Source organism: Gouania willdenowi, chromosome 7 (assembly GCF_900634775.1).
Source record: "Gouania willdenowi chromosome 7, fGouWil2.1, whole genome shotgun sequence".
NCBI classification, from domain to species: Eukaryota; Metazoa; Chordata; class Actinopteri; order Blenniiformes; family Gobiesocidae; genus Gouania; species Gouania willdenowi.
This window is the reverse complement of record NC_041050.1, coordinates 40,330,770-40,348,434: the sequence shown is the minus strand read 5'-3', so window position 1 is coordinate 40,348,434 and position 17,665 is coordinate 40,330,770. Positions and strand designations below refer to the sequence as shown.

Genomic DNA, 17,665 nt, shown 5'->3' with positions numbered 1-17,665 from the left:
CAGGACTAGTTCACATGGTACCAGGACTAGTTCACATGATACCAGGACTAGTTGATATACCAGGACTAGTTCACATGATACCAGGACTAGTTCACATGGTACCAGGACTAGTTCACATGATACCAGGACTAGTTCACATGATACCAGGACTAGTTCACATGATACCAGAACTAGTTCACATGGTACCAGGACTAGTTCACATGGTACCAGGACTAGTTCACATGATACCAGGACTAGTTCACATGATACCAGGACTAGTTCACATGGTACCAGGACTAGTTCACATGATACCAGGACTAGTTCACATGATACCAGGACTAGTTCACATGGTACCAGGACTAGTTCACATGGTACCAGGACGAGTTCACATGATACCAGGACTAGTTCACATGGTACCAGGACTAGTTCACATGATACCAGGACTAGTTCACATGATGCCAGGACTAGTTCACATGATGCCAGGACGAGTTCACATGATACCAGAACTAGTTCACATGGTACCAGGACTAGTTCACATGATACCAGGACTAGTTCACATGATACCAGGACTAGTTCACATGATACCAGGACTAGTTCACATGGTACCAGGACTAGTTCACATGATAACAGGACTAGTTCACATGGTACCAGGACTAGTTCACATGATAACAGAACTAGTTCACATGGTACCAGGACTAGTTCACATGGTACCAGGACTAGTTCACATGATACCAGGACTAGTTGATATACCAGGACTAGTTCACATGATACCAGGACTAGTTCACATGGTACCAGGACTAGTTCACATGATACCAGGACTAGTTCACATGATACCAGGACTAGTTCACATGATACCAGAACTAGTTCACATGGTACCAGGACTAGTTCACATGGTACCAGGACTAGTTCACATGATACCAGGACTAGTTCACATGATACCAGGACTAGTTCACATGGTACCAGGACTAGTTCACATGATACCAGGACTAGTTCACATGATACCAGGACTAGTTCACATGATACCAGAACTAGTTCACATGGTACCAGGACTAGTTCACATGGTACCAGGACGAGTTCACATGATACCAGGACTAGTTCACATGGTACCAGGACTAGTTCACATGGTACCAGGACTAGTTCACATGATACCAGGACTAGTTCACATGATGCCAGGACTAGTTCACATGATACCAGAACTAGTTCACATGATACCAGGACTAGTTCACATGGTACCAGGACTAGTTCACATGATACCAGGACTAGTTCACATGATACCAGGACTAGTTCACATGATACCAGGACTAGTTCACATGATACCAGGACTAGTTCACATGGTACCAGGACTAGTTCACATGATAACAGAACTAGTTCACATGGTACCAGGACTAGTTCACATGGTACCAGGACTAGTTCACATGATAACAGAACTAGTTCACATGGTACCAGGACTAGTTCACATGATACGAGGACTAGTTCACATGATACCAGGGCTAGTTCACATGAAACCAGGACTAGTTCACATGATACAGGACTAGTTCACATGATACCAGGACTAGTTGATATACCAGGACTAGTTCACATGATACCAGGACTAGTTCACATGATACCAGGACTAGTTCACATGGTACCAGGACTAGTTCACATGGTACCAGGACTAGTTCACATGATACCAGGACTAGTTCACATGATACCAGGACTAGTTCACATGATACCAGAACTAGTTCACATGGTACCAGGACTAGTTCACATGATACCAGAACTAATTCACATGGTACCAGGACTAGTTCACATGTTACCAGAACTAGTTCACATGGTACCAGGACTAGTTCACATGGTACCAGGACTAGTTCACATGATACCAGGACTAGTTCACATGATACCAGGACTAGTTCACATGGTACCAGGACTAGTTCACATGGTACCAGGACTAGTTCACATGGTACCAGGACTAGTTCACATGATACCAGGACCAGTTCACATGGTACCAGGACTAGTTCACATGGTACCAGGACTAGTTCACATGGTACCAGGACTAGTTGATATACCAGGACTAGTTCACATGATACCAGGACTAGTTCACATGCTACCAGGACTAGTTCACATGATACCAGGACTAGTTGATATACCAGGACTAGTTCACATGGTACCAGAACTAGTTCACATGGTACCAGAACTAGTTCACATGGTACCAGAACTAGTTCACATGGTACCAGGACTAGTTCACATGATACCAGAACTAGTTCACATGGTACCAGGACTAGTTCACATGTTACCAGAACTAGTTCACATGGTACCAGGACTAGTTCACATGGTACCAGGACTAGTTCACATGATACCAGGACTAGTTCACATGGTACCAGAACTAGTTCACATGGTACCAGGACTAGTTCACATGGTACCAGGACTAGTTCACATGATACCAGGACTAGTTGATATACCAGGACTAGTTCACATGCTACCAGGACTAGTTCACATGATACCAGGACTAGTTCACATGATACCAGGACTAGTTCACATGATACCAGGACTAGTTCACATGGTACCAGAACTAGTTCACATGTTACCAGAACTAGTTCACATGGTACCAGAACTAGTTCACATGGTACCAGGACTAGTTGACATGGTACCAGGACTAGTTCACATGATACCAGGACTAGTTGATATACCAGGACTAGTTCACATGGTACCAGGACTAGTTCACATGATACCAGGACTAGTTGATATACCAGGACTAGTTCACATGATACCAGGACTAGTTCACATGATACCAGGACTAGTTGATATACCAGGACTAGTTCACATGGTACCAGGACTAGTTCACATGATACCAGGACTAGTTGATATACCAGGACTAGTTCACATGGTACCAGGACTAGTTCACATGGTACCAGGACTAGTTCACATGATACCAGGACTAGTTGATATACCAGGACTAGTTCACATGATACCAGGACTAGTTCACATGGTACCAGGACTAGTTCACATGATACCAGGACTAGTTCACATGATACCAGGACTAGTTCACATGATACCAGAACTAGTTCACATGGTACCAGGACTAGTTCACATGGTACCAGGACTAGTTCACATGATACCAGGACTAGTTCACATGATACCAGGACTAGTTCACATGGTACCAGGACTAGTTCACATGATACCAGGACTAGTTCACATGATACCAGGACTAGTTCACATGGTACCAGGACTAGTTCACATGGTACCAGGACGAGTTCACATGATACCAGGACTAGTTCACATGGTACCAGGACTAGTTCACATGGTACCAGGACTAGTTCACATGATACCAGGACTAGTTCACATGGTACCAGGACTAGTTCACATGATACCAGGACTAGTTCACATGATACCAGGACTAGTTCACATGATACCAGGACTAGTTCACATGGTACCAGGACTAGTTCACATGATAACAGGACTAGTTCACATGGTACCAGGACTAGTTCACATGATAACAGAACTAGTTCACATGGTACCAGGACTAGTTCACATGATACGAGGACTAGTTCACATGATACCAGGGCTAGTTCACATGAAACCAGGACTAGTTCACATGATACCAGGACTAGTTGATATACCAGGACTAGTTGATATACCAGGACTAGTTCACATGATACCAGGACTAGTTCACATGGTACCAGGACTAGTTCACATGGTACCAGGACTAGTTCACATGATACCAGGACTAGTTCACATGATACCAGGACTAGTTCACATGGTACCAGGACTAGTTCACATGATACCAGAACTAGTTCACATGGTACCAGGACTAGTTCACATGTTACCAGGACTAGTTCACATGGTACCAGGACTAGTTCACATGATACCAGGACTAGTTCACATGATACCAGGACTAGTTCACATGGTACCAGGACTAGTTCACATGGTACCAGGACTAGTTCACATGATACCAGGACTAGTTCACATGGTACCAGGACTAGTTCACATGGTACCAGGACTAGTTCACATGGTACCAGGACTAGTTCACATGGTACCAGGACTAGTTCACATGATACCAGGACTAGTTGATATACCAGGACTAGTTCACATGATACCAGGACTAGTTCACATGCTACCAGGACTAGTTCACATGATACCAGGACTAGTTGATATACCAGGACTAGTTCACATGGTACCAGGACTAGTTCACATGTTACCAGAACTAGTTCACATGGTACCAGAACTAGTTCACATGGTACCAGGACTAGTTCACATGATACCAGGACTAGTTCACATGGTACCAGGACTAGTTCACATACCAGGACTAGTTCACATGATACCAGGACTAGTTGATATACCAGGACTAGTTCACATGGTACCAGGACTAGTTCACATGGTACCAGGACTAGTTCACATGGTACCAGGACTAGTTCACATGGTACCAGGACTAGTTCACATGATACCAGGACTAGTTGATATACCAGGACTAGTTCACATGGTACCAGGACTAGTTCACATGGTACCAGGACTAGTTCACATGATACCAGGACTAGTTCACATGATACCAGGACGAGTTCACATGATACCAGGACTAGTTCACATGGTACCAGGACTAGTTCACATGATACCAGGACTAGTTCACATGGTACCAGGACTAGTTCACATGATAACAGAACTAGTTCACATGGTACCAGGACTAGTTCACATGGTACCAGGACTAGTTCACATGATAACAGAACTAGTTCACATGGTACCAGGACTAGTTCACATGATACGAGGACTAGTTCACATGATACCAGGGCTAGTTCACATGAAACCAGGACTAGTTCACATGGTACCAGGACTAGTTCACATGGTACCAGGACTAGTTCACATGATACCAGGACTAGTTGATATGATACCAGGACTAGTCCACATGAAACAAGGACAAATCAACATGGTACTAGGACTACTTCACATGAAACCTGGACAAATCAACATGGTACTAGGACTAGTCCACATGGTACTAGGACTAGTTCACATGAAACCAGGACAAATCAACATGGTACTAGGACTAGTCCACATGGTACTAGGACTAGTCCACATGGTACTAGGACTAGTTCACATGGTACTAGGACTAGTTCACGTGAAACCAGGACAAATCAACATGGTACTAGGACTAGTCCACATGGTACTAGGACTAGTCCACATGGTACTAGGACTAGTCCACATGAAACAAGGACAAATCAACATGGTACTAGGATTAGTCCACATGGTACTAGGACTAGTTCACATGAAACCAGGACAAATCAACATGGTACTAGGACTAGTTCACATGGTACTAGGACTAGTCCACATGGTACTAGGACTAGTCCACATGGTACTAGGACTAGTTCACATGAAACCAGGACAAATCAACATGGTACTAGGACTAGTTCACATGGTACTAGGACTAGTCCACATGGTACTAGGACTAGTTCACATGGTACTAGGACTAGTCCACATGGTACTAGGACTAGTCCACATGGTACTAGGACTAGTCCACAGAGTCATAAACTCTGAGCCCTTTAGAGGTACTGCCCTCTATGGGTTTAATCCAGGATTCTATGATCTAATTTTCTAGTTTCTATTGGCTGATAATTGAGGTTTGTGACATCATTGGACCGTCACTGTTAGCTCTGCCCCCTTCTATTAAAACTATCACCTGTGTGTGAGTATTGGACTGAGAGAATAGTGAATAGAGAGCTATAGTGAGTAGTGAGTAGCTAGTTCGCATAGAATAGATGTTATAGTATAGAGTGGGTGTGTCTAACCTTAACCCTGTGGCCTTTGATTTTCCTTCTAGTGTTTAGTTTGTGCTTCTAGAATAACCTTTGATTTATTTTGGTTTTACTTTATTTTTTGTGCTTATTGATCAATGTTTATGGGGTTGTTTCTTCATGATAATTATAATAATAGTGTGAAATCACCAGAGCGTTTCTCCAGGCTTTTATATGTGTGTGTGTGTGTGTGTGTGTGTGTGTGTGTAGCTGCTCACTGACTTGAAGCTAAAATATGAAGGAAGTCGTGTGGACGTTGAAAACAATCAGAAGGAAAATCGCAGTTTGAGCTCCGAGATTTTCAAAATAAAGCACAGTTACCAGGAGGCAGTGGAACAGCTGGAGACCATCGGACAGGAGAACAGGAACCTGAGAGGTACAGACATGGTGGACTACAGACATGTTAAACTACAAACATGGTGGTGAACTACAGACATGTTAAACTACAAACATGGTGGACTACTAATGGTTCCTTTCCTTGTCCAGAGGAGGTTGAGGATCTGACTGATCAGATCAACCAGGAGGAAAAAACCATCATCCAGCTGCAAAAAGATCTGAAACATCTGGAAGAAAAGAAACAGAACATCAGGGCCACGCTGGAGGAGAACCAGGTACCCTCACATGGTCCTGCTGATGTAGTGTAGATGTTGAGCTGCTGATGTTCCTCTGAGCAGGGCAGTGTGCAGCAGCAGGAGACCAGGACGTTGATGGTCCACATGAAGCTCCAGGAGAGGAGGACGGAGACTGAAGGTAGAGTCAATGAGAAGGACCAGCAGATCCACCAGCTCAGGTAGCAAGGCACAGACCAGGAACCACAGACCAGGAACAGGCGGAGCTACAGAGTAAGGAGCAGTAATGTCTTCTTTGTCCACCAGGCGGAGCTACCAGCTTTCCCTGGAGAACCTGCAAACCCTCCTGGAGGTGGAGGAGCGGGGCCTCAGTGAGGAGGTGCGTCTGAAGAAGAAGATGGAGGCGGACCTGAACCAGATGGAGCTTCAGCTGGAACAGACCTATCAGAGCTCAGCAGAGAACCAGAGAACCATCAGACACCTGCAGACTGAGGTGGGTCACATGGTAGAGTGGCTCATCCAATTAGGGAAGGGTTGGGGGTTCAAATCCCGCTCTATCAAAGTCATTGTGTCCTTGGGCAAGGCCTAGTATATCAGGGTACACTGATCTATGATATACTGCTCTATGATATAGTTTATTGTTGTTTGTTGTTATTGTCCAGGTGAAGAACCACCAGGTGGAGCTTGAAGACAAGGAACAGCTGACCAATCAACTGAGAGAACAAATCGTTCTGTTTGAGCGACGCTATGCGCTGATGATGGCTGAGGGGGTGGAGCTTAAAGGAGTTCTGAAGCAGATCTGCCAAACAAGACGTAGCGCTGAGAGAGAGTTAGTGGAGACTTCAGAGAGAGTTAGAGAACTACACACTGAGGTACACACACACACACACACACACACACACACACACTATTATTATAATTTATCATTATTATCAGTCTGTGTGTGTGTGTGTGTAGAACACAGGTCTGGTGTCCCAGAAGAAGAGGTTGGAGTCAGATCTTTGTGTTCTCTCTGCTGAGGCTGATGAAGTTATGCAGGAGAACCAGAGTGTTGGAGACAAAGCCAAGAAGGCCTTCACTGATGTCAGTACTGACACATGTTCCTCACATATTTCTCACAAGTTCCTCATAAGTTCCTCATGTCTTTCTCACGTTCCTCACATGTTCCCCACATGTTCTTTAGGTGTTCCTCACGTGTCCCTCATGTGTTCCTCACATGTTCCTCAGGTGTTCTTCACATGTTCCTCACATCAGTCATCAGTCTGTGGCTGAGGTTCCTCTGCTTGATGATGATGATGGTCCAGTGTTCTCCTCTCCACGTAAACTTTGGGGCGAGGCTGGCAACTGCCCTGAGGAAGGTTGGTCTTCGGACCATCCATCCCCACCCCGGGTTGAGGAACTGGAGAGGGAGGAGAGGTGTTAGCAAGGAGAGGTGGAGAGAGAGGAGGGAGAGAAGACATGAGGGGAGGAGAAACAGGAGGAGTGAAAGGGTTGTGACTGAGGGAGTGAGAGAAGGTGGTCAGAAGAAAGAAAGAGAGATTTTAACGTGGAATGTGCAGTGTTTGTTTTTGAGAGAGCATAACAGGAGAAGGTTGAGGAGGGTGATGGAGAAGATTGTGATGAAAGGGTGGGAGATGGTGTTGCTGAGTGGAATAAGAGCAGATGATGAAGGTGTGCTGTGGTTGTGAGAGGAAGAGGAGAGAGTGGCTGCTGTGCACTCAAAGAAATCGGTGGTGGTATTTTCTCCCTCTCTTCCCATCATTATCCTTCTCTGCTGCTACTTTGTTTTGTCTGGTCTCATGAATCTAACAGGAGCCTCTCTTTGCATCTCATCCAAAACTGGAATAATGGAATTGATCAGTTGGTCTCTCAACGCAATCAACCAGTTTTATTTTGACAAAAAGATCGGGCAATGGTGAACCCACATGTCCAAGTGGGCCGTTTGCGGCTGGATATGCACTGTACCCTTAGAACAAGTGGCGAGTTGTGTGTCTGTCGATCCTTTCCGTGGAAGACATCTACATGATTGGAATTATGATAGCAGGCATGCTGCTGATTGGAGCTGGCAGCTTCCTGACCTATCGCATAGTCTGTATTAAGCTGGCGACTATTTTGGTAAGGCTGCCAGCCATTTCTGAAGGATGGAGCAGACCTCTCAACACTCAGACTCATGTGATGAATGATCTCAAAACCAAGCAGGAGCTTCTTCTGAAAAAATTGAAACCAACGTAGAGAAGCTGAGAACCCGGCTCACAAGTTAAAGCCACTTTATTGGATGATTGCAGAGAGACCAGGACAGAATGTTCTTTGAAAATGGATATAGCCTGTATTGAAAACACATTGCTTATCTCCTCTTCGGCTCCCATAGCCAGCTTCAAGGCTGTCTCATTCTTATCACCAGGAATTTTCAGCAGACAGCGGCTCTGTACCCCTCCCTCCCCCGTCCCCCTCTCCCAACCACCGGAAACTCTTGTTGCTGAACTGAACTGTTCAAGTTGTCACGCGTCATTTGGCTGTCTTCAGAAATGGAGTTAAAGGTTTATATTTCAAAGCCAACCACCCATCCCACCCTACCTACGTGCCATGTCTCGTGTTCTTTGACTGTGTTTTTGCTTAAGTACATGTTGCCAAGGTGTTTTTTTGCTCGTTTAACACTGTCTTCTCCAATAGGGAATTCAGTTTCAAACTTGCCTTTTCTCCATCACCTCGCCTTCTGTTTTTGTCCAACCTTTCATCTAAATATGTCGGCGCCGCAAATGGCGCCCTGGTGTGTTGATGTGTGTCCTTCACTCCAACTACTGAGTTAAATTCCATGTACTGTTTCTAAATTGTACCTGGTGAAAAAAAATCCTTTCTGATTCTGGAGAAGTGATGGAGTTGTGGGTGAGTGAGGGGCAACAGAGATGGTTGAGGAGAGAATGACTGGAGTTGTGTTTGGAGGTTTGAGGTTGGTTGCGGTATATCAGCCTGTGTGGGGTATAGATGTGGATAGTATAGAGAGGTACAGAAGGGCAATGGAGAGTCAGGTTGCAATTGGTGGAAATGAAAAGCTGATAACTGGGGGTGGTTTTAATGTAATTGTTGGAAGAAGGTACGAGAGAGAAGGAGTGAATGGGAGGTATGGGATAGGTAGAACAAATGAAACTGGAATAGATTTGATAGACTGGTGTGGAGAACATGACTTAGTGAATATGAACAGTTACATGAGGCGTTAGAGGAGAGGGACGTGGCTCAATGTGATGTATGAAGGTGGTATGAGTTGATGCTTTTATTATGACACTGGATGGTGTGAAAAATGAGAACGGATGAAGAGTAGATGTTGTTGGACCACAAACAGAAAGTGATGACTGTGAGGGTGAATGGGAGGAGATGGAGAGTTCCAGAGATCAGATGGAGATGCTGAAAGAGCAGGAGAAGAAAGAGGGGGATGAGGAGAGAACTGATGGAAGAGAAGAATGTACGAGGAGATGGAAGGAAGGAATGGGAAGTACTTTCCAAGGTGATGATGGAGGGAGCGAAAGAAGTGTGTGGAGTACATGAAAAGGGGGTACAAAACCCATGGACGGTTGGACACGATTGGACATGACAAGAGTTGAATGTGATGAATGAGAGAATAAGAGTGGTGGTGAGAACGAGGAATAAGAAGGTAAAACTGGTGGGTAACAGAAGAAGGCTGAGACAGAGGAGAGATGGACAAGTGATGGAGAGGGTGAGATGGTGGAAGCGAGAGAGGAAGTAAAGGAGGCGAGGAAACAGCTGAAGAAGTGCTTGAGGAGGTTGGAGGAAGAATGGTGGAGAGAGAAGATAAGAGAGTGTCAGGAAGTGAGTGAGACTGAGAGGGTGGGTGAGACGTACAAGTGCATGAGAAAGATTAAAAAAGGTTGCTAGATTTGAGAAAAACGTATTTGAGAGTGAGTAAGCCTGGTCTGTGGAAGTTGATGGAAAGGTATGATAATAAATAATAATACATCAATTTTATACAGCGCTTTTTTGGACACTCAAAGTCGCTTTACAGAATTATGGGATTATTCTTTCAATTAAAGGATTATTCTTTATGGAATAAAAGGGAGGAGTCTGGAAACGATCATGGATTTGCACGAGACGACTGAGTAAAGGGTGACAGTGAAGGAATGTTTGAGTGACAGTTGGTAGCCTGTGAGGGGGTGAGAGAGGGGTGCTCCACGTCAACCATACTGTTTAATGTTTATCACCAGGTGGTGATGAGGCAGGAGGAGGAAGAGAGGAGGTGAGGTAACGTGGAGATGGGTACCTGGGGTAACGTGGAGATGGGTACCTGGGGGATCATTTGTGGGAACAAAGTGTGTGGGAGACACTATGATTGTGGAGTTAAAAGGAGAGATGGATGAAGGGATGAGAGCAGTGAAGAGTGTGATGAATAAATGGGAAGAGAGAAATAATGAGGATAAGGAGGAGGAGCTTGAGTTTGGTACAGATGAGGGTGGAGAGATCAGAATATTAGGAAGTTGGGTGAGTTCAGAGGTGGATGTGAGAAATAGGATTAGGTGAGTAGGTGGTTTGTGGTGGAGAGTGAAAGGATGGTTGAAAGGGTCGAGAAGGTCAAAAAAGTGTCAGGTGAGAGTGGTGGAGGTGTGTGTGGAGAGCAGGTGATTGTCAGGTGTGAGTGTGGTATGTGAGAGTTATGAATAGGTTGCAGAGATGGATGGATAAGTGCGACAGGTATTGTGACAACCTGCAAAATGCCTGTGCAGGGTCAGTCACTTTTCCACACCATCGGTTCACTCCCCTGTTCAGCCTCTCTCTCTGACCTCACATTCACGCCCATCTCTGTCTCTTCACCCATTCGCTCCCCCAGTTCCTACCGCCGGACAAGCCTCCTGCCTGCGGTAGTAAAAATGGCATACCTCAGAGAGCCATGAGAGCAGCAGCATTGGTTCCTGGGTCGAAGCAGAACGTTTCTCTGGAAGCTCCATACGAGATCGTTCAAGCCCTCAACAGGCGCGTCCTTTCTGGCGGCACTCGAACCACTCGTTGGCTCTTGTCATTGGCCACAAATAGCTTTTTAAAGTTAAAAAATCTAGCCGCAAACCTGATTCGCTGTAACTGTCTAGAGTACAGGGACTCCATGTTTAGCTGAGGCTCACCAATGAGTCGACTGGACCTTTTGACTATCTGACCCAGTCTGTTTCTGTCCTTCAGAGGTAACCCTCTAAACCATGACACCAGACAAAAAGATAAGAGATTCAATAAAAACACTTTAAAACAGGGTCATCATAGTTTTGTCCACGTAGAAGTAAAACAGTTTCCTTAAGCAGTGGAGACACTGGGGACCTCTTTTACACACAGCCTCACAGTTCTCCTCAAAGTTCAGAGTGTTATCAATGATGGTCCCAAGGTATTTGTAGGATTGAACACATTCAACATTGACTCCCTTGATGGTCATGATGTCATGGTTGATCTTTGTCAGTCTTCTAAAATCAATAATCATATCTTTGGTTTTTACAGTGTTAACTTCCAGATATGATTCATCAGAACATTTGATAAAATCATCAGTGATAGGACCATGGCTGCTCTGGAGGAGACTAACAACCACTGTATCATCTGCATACGTTAAAATACACCCATTTTTAAAAGTACTCAATAAAAAGCAGAGGTGACAGCACACACCTGTGTGGAGATCACACTGTGTTTGATAAAAACCCAATCACTCTCTGTGTTGTGTTTGTTAAAAAGTCTAAAATCCAGCTCACAACATTATTACATTAGTTAAAATCCAACAGCTGGCAGATTCAAATAACAGTTCAATAACTAAAAGTCTGGCATGGCTTCCAGTTCCCTCCAGATGTTTAAGGAGCAGGTTAAACAGAGTGAGTCCTCCACTCCTCTGTTGGGCCTATAAACAAACTGTAGTGGGTCAACAACATGTTGAGTTTTATTTCATAGTTCGATGACACCAGCCTATCAAAGGCCTTCATTGGGAGTGAGGTCATGGCTATGGGTCTAAAATCATTTCAAATGCAGGGACGGTTTGATTTATGGATCAGGACAATAACAGCATCCTTCCAGACTTTGGGGACATGTTGTCGCTGGTCGCTAAATGAATGTCAGATGCAGTTCCATGTTTTAAAGCTATTTTCTTTTTTAGTATGCTCAACTTAACACACTTTGTGACCCAAGGTTTGTTGTTAGAGAAGATTTTAACCCTCTTCCTGGGAATAATCATGTCTCTACAAAAGGCAGAATATGAGCAGACTACATCTGTACGTTCATCCAAGTCTTCACAGGAGCTTGAACACATCCCAGTGTTTTCAGTTACAACATTCCTGAGAGCACAGATTCATCTGACCACACTTTCACCTCCTTGGTCTGTACTTTTCCTTCTTTAACAGTCTTGTAGATGGGCAGAAGGTGCACACGGTTATGATCCACAGAGCCCAAAGGGGGGAGAGGGAGGGATTTAAAAGAGTCTTTAATTGACCCATAACAAAGATCTACAGTTTTATCCCTCCTGGTTGGACAGGAAACATATTGATAAATGTCTAAACAAAAAGGCGCTGTCTCGTCTTCAGCAGGTACAAAATTCTGCGGCGAGGTTACTGACTCGCACAAACAAAAGGGCCCATATTACTCCCATTCTAAAAGCCCTTCATTGGCTCCCAGTCACTTTTCGTTTCAGTTTTAAAATTCTGGTGCTGACCTTCAGAGCCTTGCATGGTCAGGCTCCCTCCTACATTAGAGACTTGTTGTGTCCTTATACCCCCTCCCGGAGGCTGAGGTCCCAGGATCAGAACCTGCTCATGGTCCCCCGTACCCGTTACAAGACCAGAGGAGATCGCTCCTTCCAGGCGGTCGCGCCAACGCTCTGGAACGATCTTCCATTTTCCTTGCGTTTGCTTGATTCCGTTGATGCTTTTAAGAGCCAACTGAAAACCTATTTGTTTCAGAAAGCATTTTAAAATTCCAGTGATAAAGGGTTGTTTTATGACCATCATATTTTTTGTGACAGTAACTGTATTTTGTATTGTATTGTATGCACTGTATGTATTGTGAAGCACTTTGTGACTCCTGTCTGTAAAAGGTGCTATATAAATAAATATTACTTACTTACTTACTTATAAAAGTGTGTTAGTGATTGTTTAAGTGAAACGTGGTTAAAATCAGACATTATAAAGTTAGGAGCGTCAGGTGAAATAGACTCTATGAATGATGACATCAGAGATGACGCTAGAAGCAGAGGCAGCGTTTACCTTCAGGCAGATATAAACTGTGGTTATAAACATTTGAGGAAACTTGTAGAAGGAACGCAGCGACACAGATAGAAGTTCAACATCTGGCGTGTAGATCTGTTCTCTGACAGTCACAGAGCTGCAGTTGAGCTTGTTGACATAGAGACAGACCCCGCCTCCTTGGGTCTTCTCCGTGACGTCAGCCTGGCGATCGAGACGAAAGGGAGCTCCAAAGCCACCGATGAAAAGGTCCACATCCTGGTCCAACTCCGTGAGCCACATCTCCGAGAAGGTGATGATGCAGCAGTTGATGAAGTCCTTCTGAAAGCAGACATCCCCCTGAAGTTCATCCATTTTATTCCTCTGGGACTGGGCGTGTCCTAGAATTACTGAGGGCAGAGGAAACCTGGTGAGCTTCTGCTTCCTTAGGCGCAGCCTGGCACCGCCTCTTTTCCCTTGCTTCCTCTTCTTCCTTGTTTGGACGTTTGAGTTACCATGGGAACCATGGTTAAAATCCTTCAGAATGAACTTAGACAGCTGTGATGTAGGGTTAGGGTTAACCCTCTTATAGTTCAGTTGTAACAGCTGATCTCTGGAGCACACGTATCGTACGTGTTCCTGTCGGGTTAACGTCCCGACTCACGTCACACGCCAGCGCAAGAAAGAGAAAAAGCCACAGCAAATAAAATCGATCCATCGCTGTCAGCAGCAGGTGATCCTTAGAACACTGACTGACTGTGTGTGTGTGTGTGTGTGTGTGTGTGTGTGTGTGTGTAGGTGGGGCTGATGGCCGAGGAGCTGAAGAAGGAGCACGACAGCAGCTCCATGATGGAGAAAATGAAGAAGAACATGGAGCTGACAGTGAAAGGTGACCATGTGACCACCTGAGTAGCAACTTGTGTGTAACTGGTGTGTGACTGGTGCGTGACTAGTGTGTAACTAGTGTGTGACTAGTGTGTAACTAGTGTGTAACTAGTGTGTGACTGGTGTGTGACTGGTGTGTGACTGGTGTGTAACTAGTGTGTGACTAGTGTGTGAGTAGTGTGTAACTAGTGTGTGACTGGTGTGTGACTGGTGTGTGACTGGTGTGTAACTAGTGTGTGACTGGTGTGTAACTAATGTGTTATTTCAGAGCTGCAGGTCAAACTAGTAGAGCTGAATCACTCGTTGCTGAAAGGAGGAAAACAGCAGCTTCACAAACTGGAAACCAGAGTAAGAACCAGAGCCTGGACTATGAAACTGGATTAATTTATCCTGATAACACAACCAAATGTTCTCAGATCATGTGTCCTATGAAGCTGGTTAGCAACAGGTTAACTTAACCATATGATTCTCACATAGATCAATGCGTTTACATCAAAGGGGCGGAGTTAAGTGTGTGATCAATCCCATACAGAGCGATCTATGTTAGCATAGATGAACAAATAACTATTGTTACCACAGAAGAATTAGAATGTAAAGTAAAACAGATTCTGCAAGAATTCTTCATCACATGATCAACGTTCATTAGAGCACAGAGGTTTGGGGTGCAGAGTTTAGGTGACCATTACTATTGGTGGATGAACATCTGTATGGTTCTATAGACCAGGAACTGCTAAGAATGGACCAATCAGAGAACCGATTGGTCAGGAGGCAGGGCTTATCCAGAACTCAACATTCTCGAGGATAGCTCTTCAGCCTCAGTTACCATGGTGATTAACCAGGACACAGAGTTAATCCTGAGGTTAGAGAAAGAAGAGGATGTGTTAATCCAGTGACTAACTAAATCTACTGTGTGGAGGTGAAGGAGCTGCAGCTGGAGCTGGAGAAGGAGCAGAAGAAGAACTCAGACGTTCTGAGAGGACTTCATTGGTCTGAGAGAAGAGTGAGAGATATGAGCTCAGAGGTTAGAACCATGAAACCATAACCATAGAAAGTAAAACCAGAACCTTAGAACCAGAACCATAAAACTGTAGAACCAAAACCCTAGAATGTAAAACCATAACCATAGAACATAATAACCATAACCATAGAACGTAACCATAAAACAATATTCATAGAACGATAGAACCATAACCATAGAACTGTAACCATGGAACCATAGAACAATATTCATAGAACAACATAACCATAGAACCATAACCATAAAACCATAGAACATAATCATAAAACCATGGAACCATAACCATATTAACTGTAACAATGGAACCATATAACCATACTTATAGAATCATAACCATCAGACTCATAAACATAGAACCACAGAATTACAGAACCATAACAATAGAACAATTTAACCATAGAACTATAACATAGAACCATATAATGTGTGTGTGTGTGTGTGTACAGTCTGAGGAGAACACACAGGTTCTCCTCCAGATGCAGAACCTGGTCCATAAACTTCAAACGAAGCTGAAATCCTATAAGAGAAAAGCAGAGACTGCGGTGAGTCCAACAGCCAATCACAGCTGATCAGTTTAACTGATGACCAGCTGGGTCTGACTAACTAAGGGGGAGGGGCTTGTGTCCACCAGGAGGACCAGGTGAGCTCCAACACCACCCACTGCCGTAAGGTCCAAACTGATGTGGACGATGCTGTGCAGCGCGCTGACGTAGCTGAGACTACCGTAAACGCGCTACGCATTCAAATGCGTCAACACACGACTAACGTCTTCATGGTGAGCTGCCGCCACTCACACGTTAGCATGGGTTAGCCTAGCGTTGCTAACGAGCACTTTGTGTCTCCACAGGTGGCAGAGTGACACGCCCCTGATGACCATGTGACCTTTGTTTGATTTACAGCATTTAGCATAAGCAGTTAGCATTAGCAGCTACTACATTATAGCTAACCAATACATAACTGGTTAACCTAGTTTATGTTTACCTGAAAAAGTTATAGTTTGACTGGTGTTGTTTAAAAGATTAACTAGTTAACTTAATAAAATATTTAATAGTTAACTTAAATATTTAATAGTTAACTTAATAAAAGATTTAATATTTAACTTAATAAAAGATTTAATATTTAACTTAATAAAAGATTTAATATTTAACTTAATAAAAGATTTAATATTTAACTTAATAAAAGATTTAATATTTAACTTAATAAAAGATTTAATAGTTAACTTAATAAAAGATTTAATATTTAACTTAATAAAAGATTTAATAGTTAACTTAATAAAAGATTTAATATTTAACTTAATAAAAGATTTAATAGTTAACTTAATAAAAGATTTAATAGTTAACTTAATAAAAGATTTAATAGTTAACTTAATAAAAGATTTAATATTTAACTTAATAAAAGATTTAATATTTAACTTAATAAAAGATTTAATAGTTAACTTAATAAAAGATTTAATAGTTAACTGAATAAAGATTTAATAGTTAACTTAATAAAGATTTAATAGTTAACTTAATAAAAGATTTAATATTTAACTTAATAAAAGATTTAATAGTTAACTTAATAAAAGATTTAATAGTTAACTTAATAAAGATTTAATATTTAACTTAAATATTTAATAGTTAACTTAATAAAAGATTTAATATTTAACTTAATAAAGATTTAATAGTTAACTTAATAAAGATTTAATAGTTAACTTAATAAAAGATTTAATATTTAACTTAATAAAAGATTTAATAGTTAACTTAATAAAAGATTTAATAGTTAACTTAATAAAGATTTAATATTTAACTTAAATATTTAATAGTTAACTTAATAAAAGATTCAATATTTAACTTAAATATTTAATAGTTAACTTAATAAAAGATTTAATATTTAACTTAAATATTTAATAGTTAACTTAATAAAAGATTTAATAGTTAACTTAATAAAAGATTTAATAGTTAACTTAATAAAGATTTAATAGTTAACTCAATAAAATATTAAATATTTAACTTAATAAAAGATTTAATAGTTAACTTAATAAAAGATTTAATAGTTAACTTAATAAAGATTTAATAGTTAACTTAATAAAAGATTTAATAGTTAACTTAATAAAAGATTTAATATTTAACTTAAATATTTAATAGTTAACTTAATAAAAGATTTAATAGTTAACTTAATAAAAGATTTAATAGTTAACTCAATAAAATATTAAATATTTAACTTAATAAAAGATTTAATAGTTAACTTAATAAAATATTTAATAGTTAACTTAATAAAGATTTAATAGTTAACTTA

At 42.1% G+C, this 17,665-nt stretch overlaps 1 protein-coding gene across 4 annotated transcripts in view; it reads left to right on the top strand.

The window, feature by feature from the left end:
* Positions 1-16,392, top strand: part of LOC114466703 (myosin-7B-like) — a 58,311-nt gene extending 41,919 nt beyond the window's left edge. For 2 of the 4 annotated variants that reach the window (XM_028452342.1, XM_028452341.1), the window contains 12 exons: positions 5,946-6,111; positions 6,222-6,346; positions 6,410-6,525; positions 6,611-6,797; positions 6,967-7,176; positions 7,262-7,387; positions 14,287-14,377; positions 14,642-14,721; positions 15,290-15,394; positions 15,838-15,933; positions 16,023-16,166; positions 16,239-16,392. In XM_028452342.1, the coding sequence (XP_028308143.1) occupies positions 5,946-6,111; positions 6,222-6,346; positions 6,410-6,525; positions 6,611-6,797; positions 6,967-7,176; positions 7,262-7,387; positions 14,287-14,377; positions 14,642-14,721; positions 15,290-15,394; positions 15,838-15,933; positions 16,023-16,166; positions 16,239-16,250 (1,458 nt within the window). In that variant the 3' untranslated portion in view covers positions 16,251-16,392. Of the gene's footprint in view, positions 1-5,945; positions 6,112-6,221; positions 6,347-6,409; positions 6,526-6,610; positions 6,798-6,966; positions 7,177-7,240; positions 7,388-14,286; positions 14,378-14,641; positions 14,722-15,289; positions 15,395-15,837; positions 15,934-16,022; positions 16,167-16,238 lie in introns of those variants that run through there. The other 2 variants (XM_028452343.1, XM_028452344.1) reach the window with 2 other exon arrangements.
* The last annotated feature ends 1,273 nt before the right edge of the window (positions 16,393-17,665 follow it).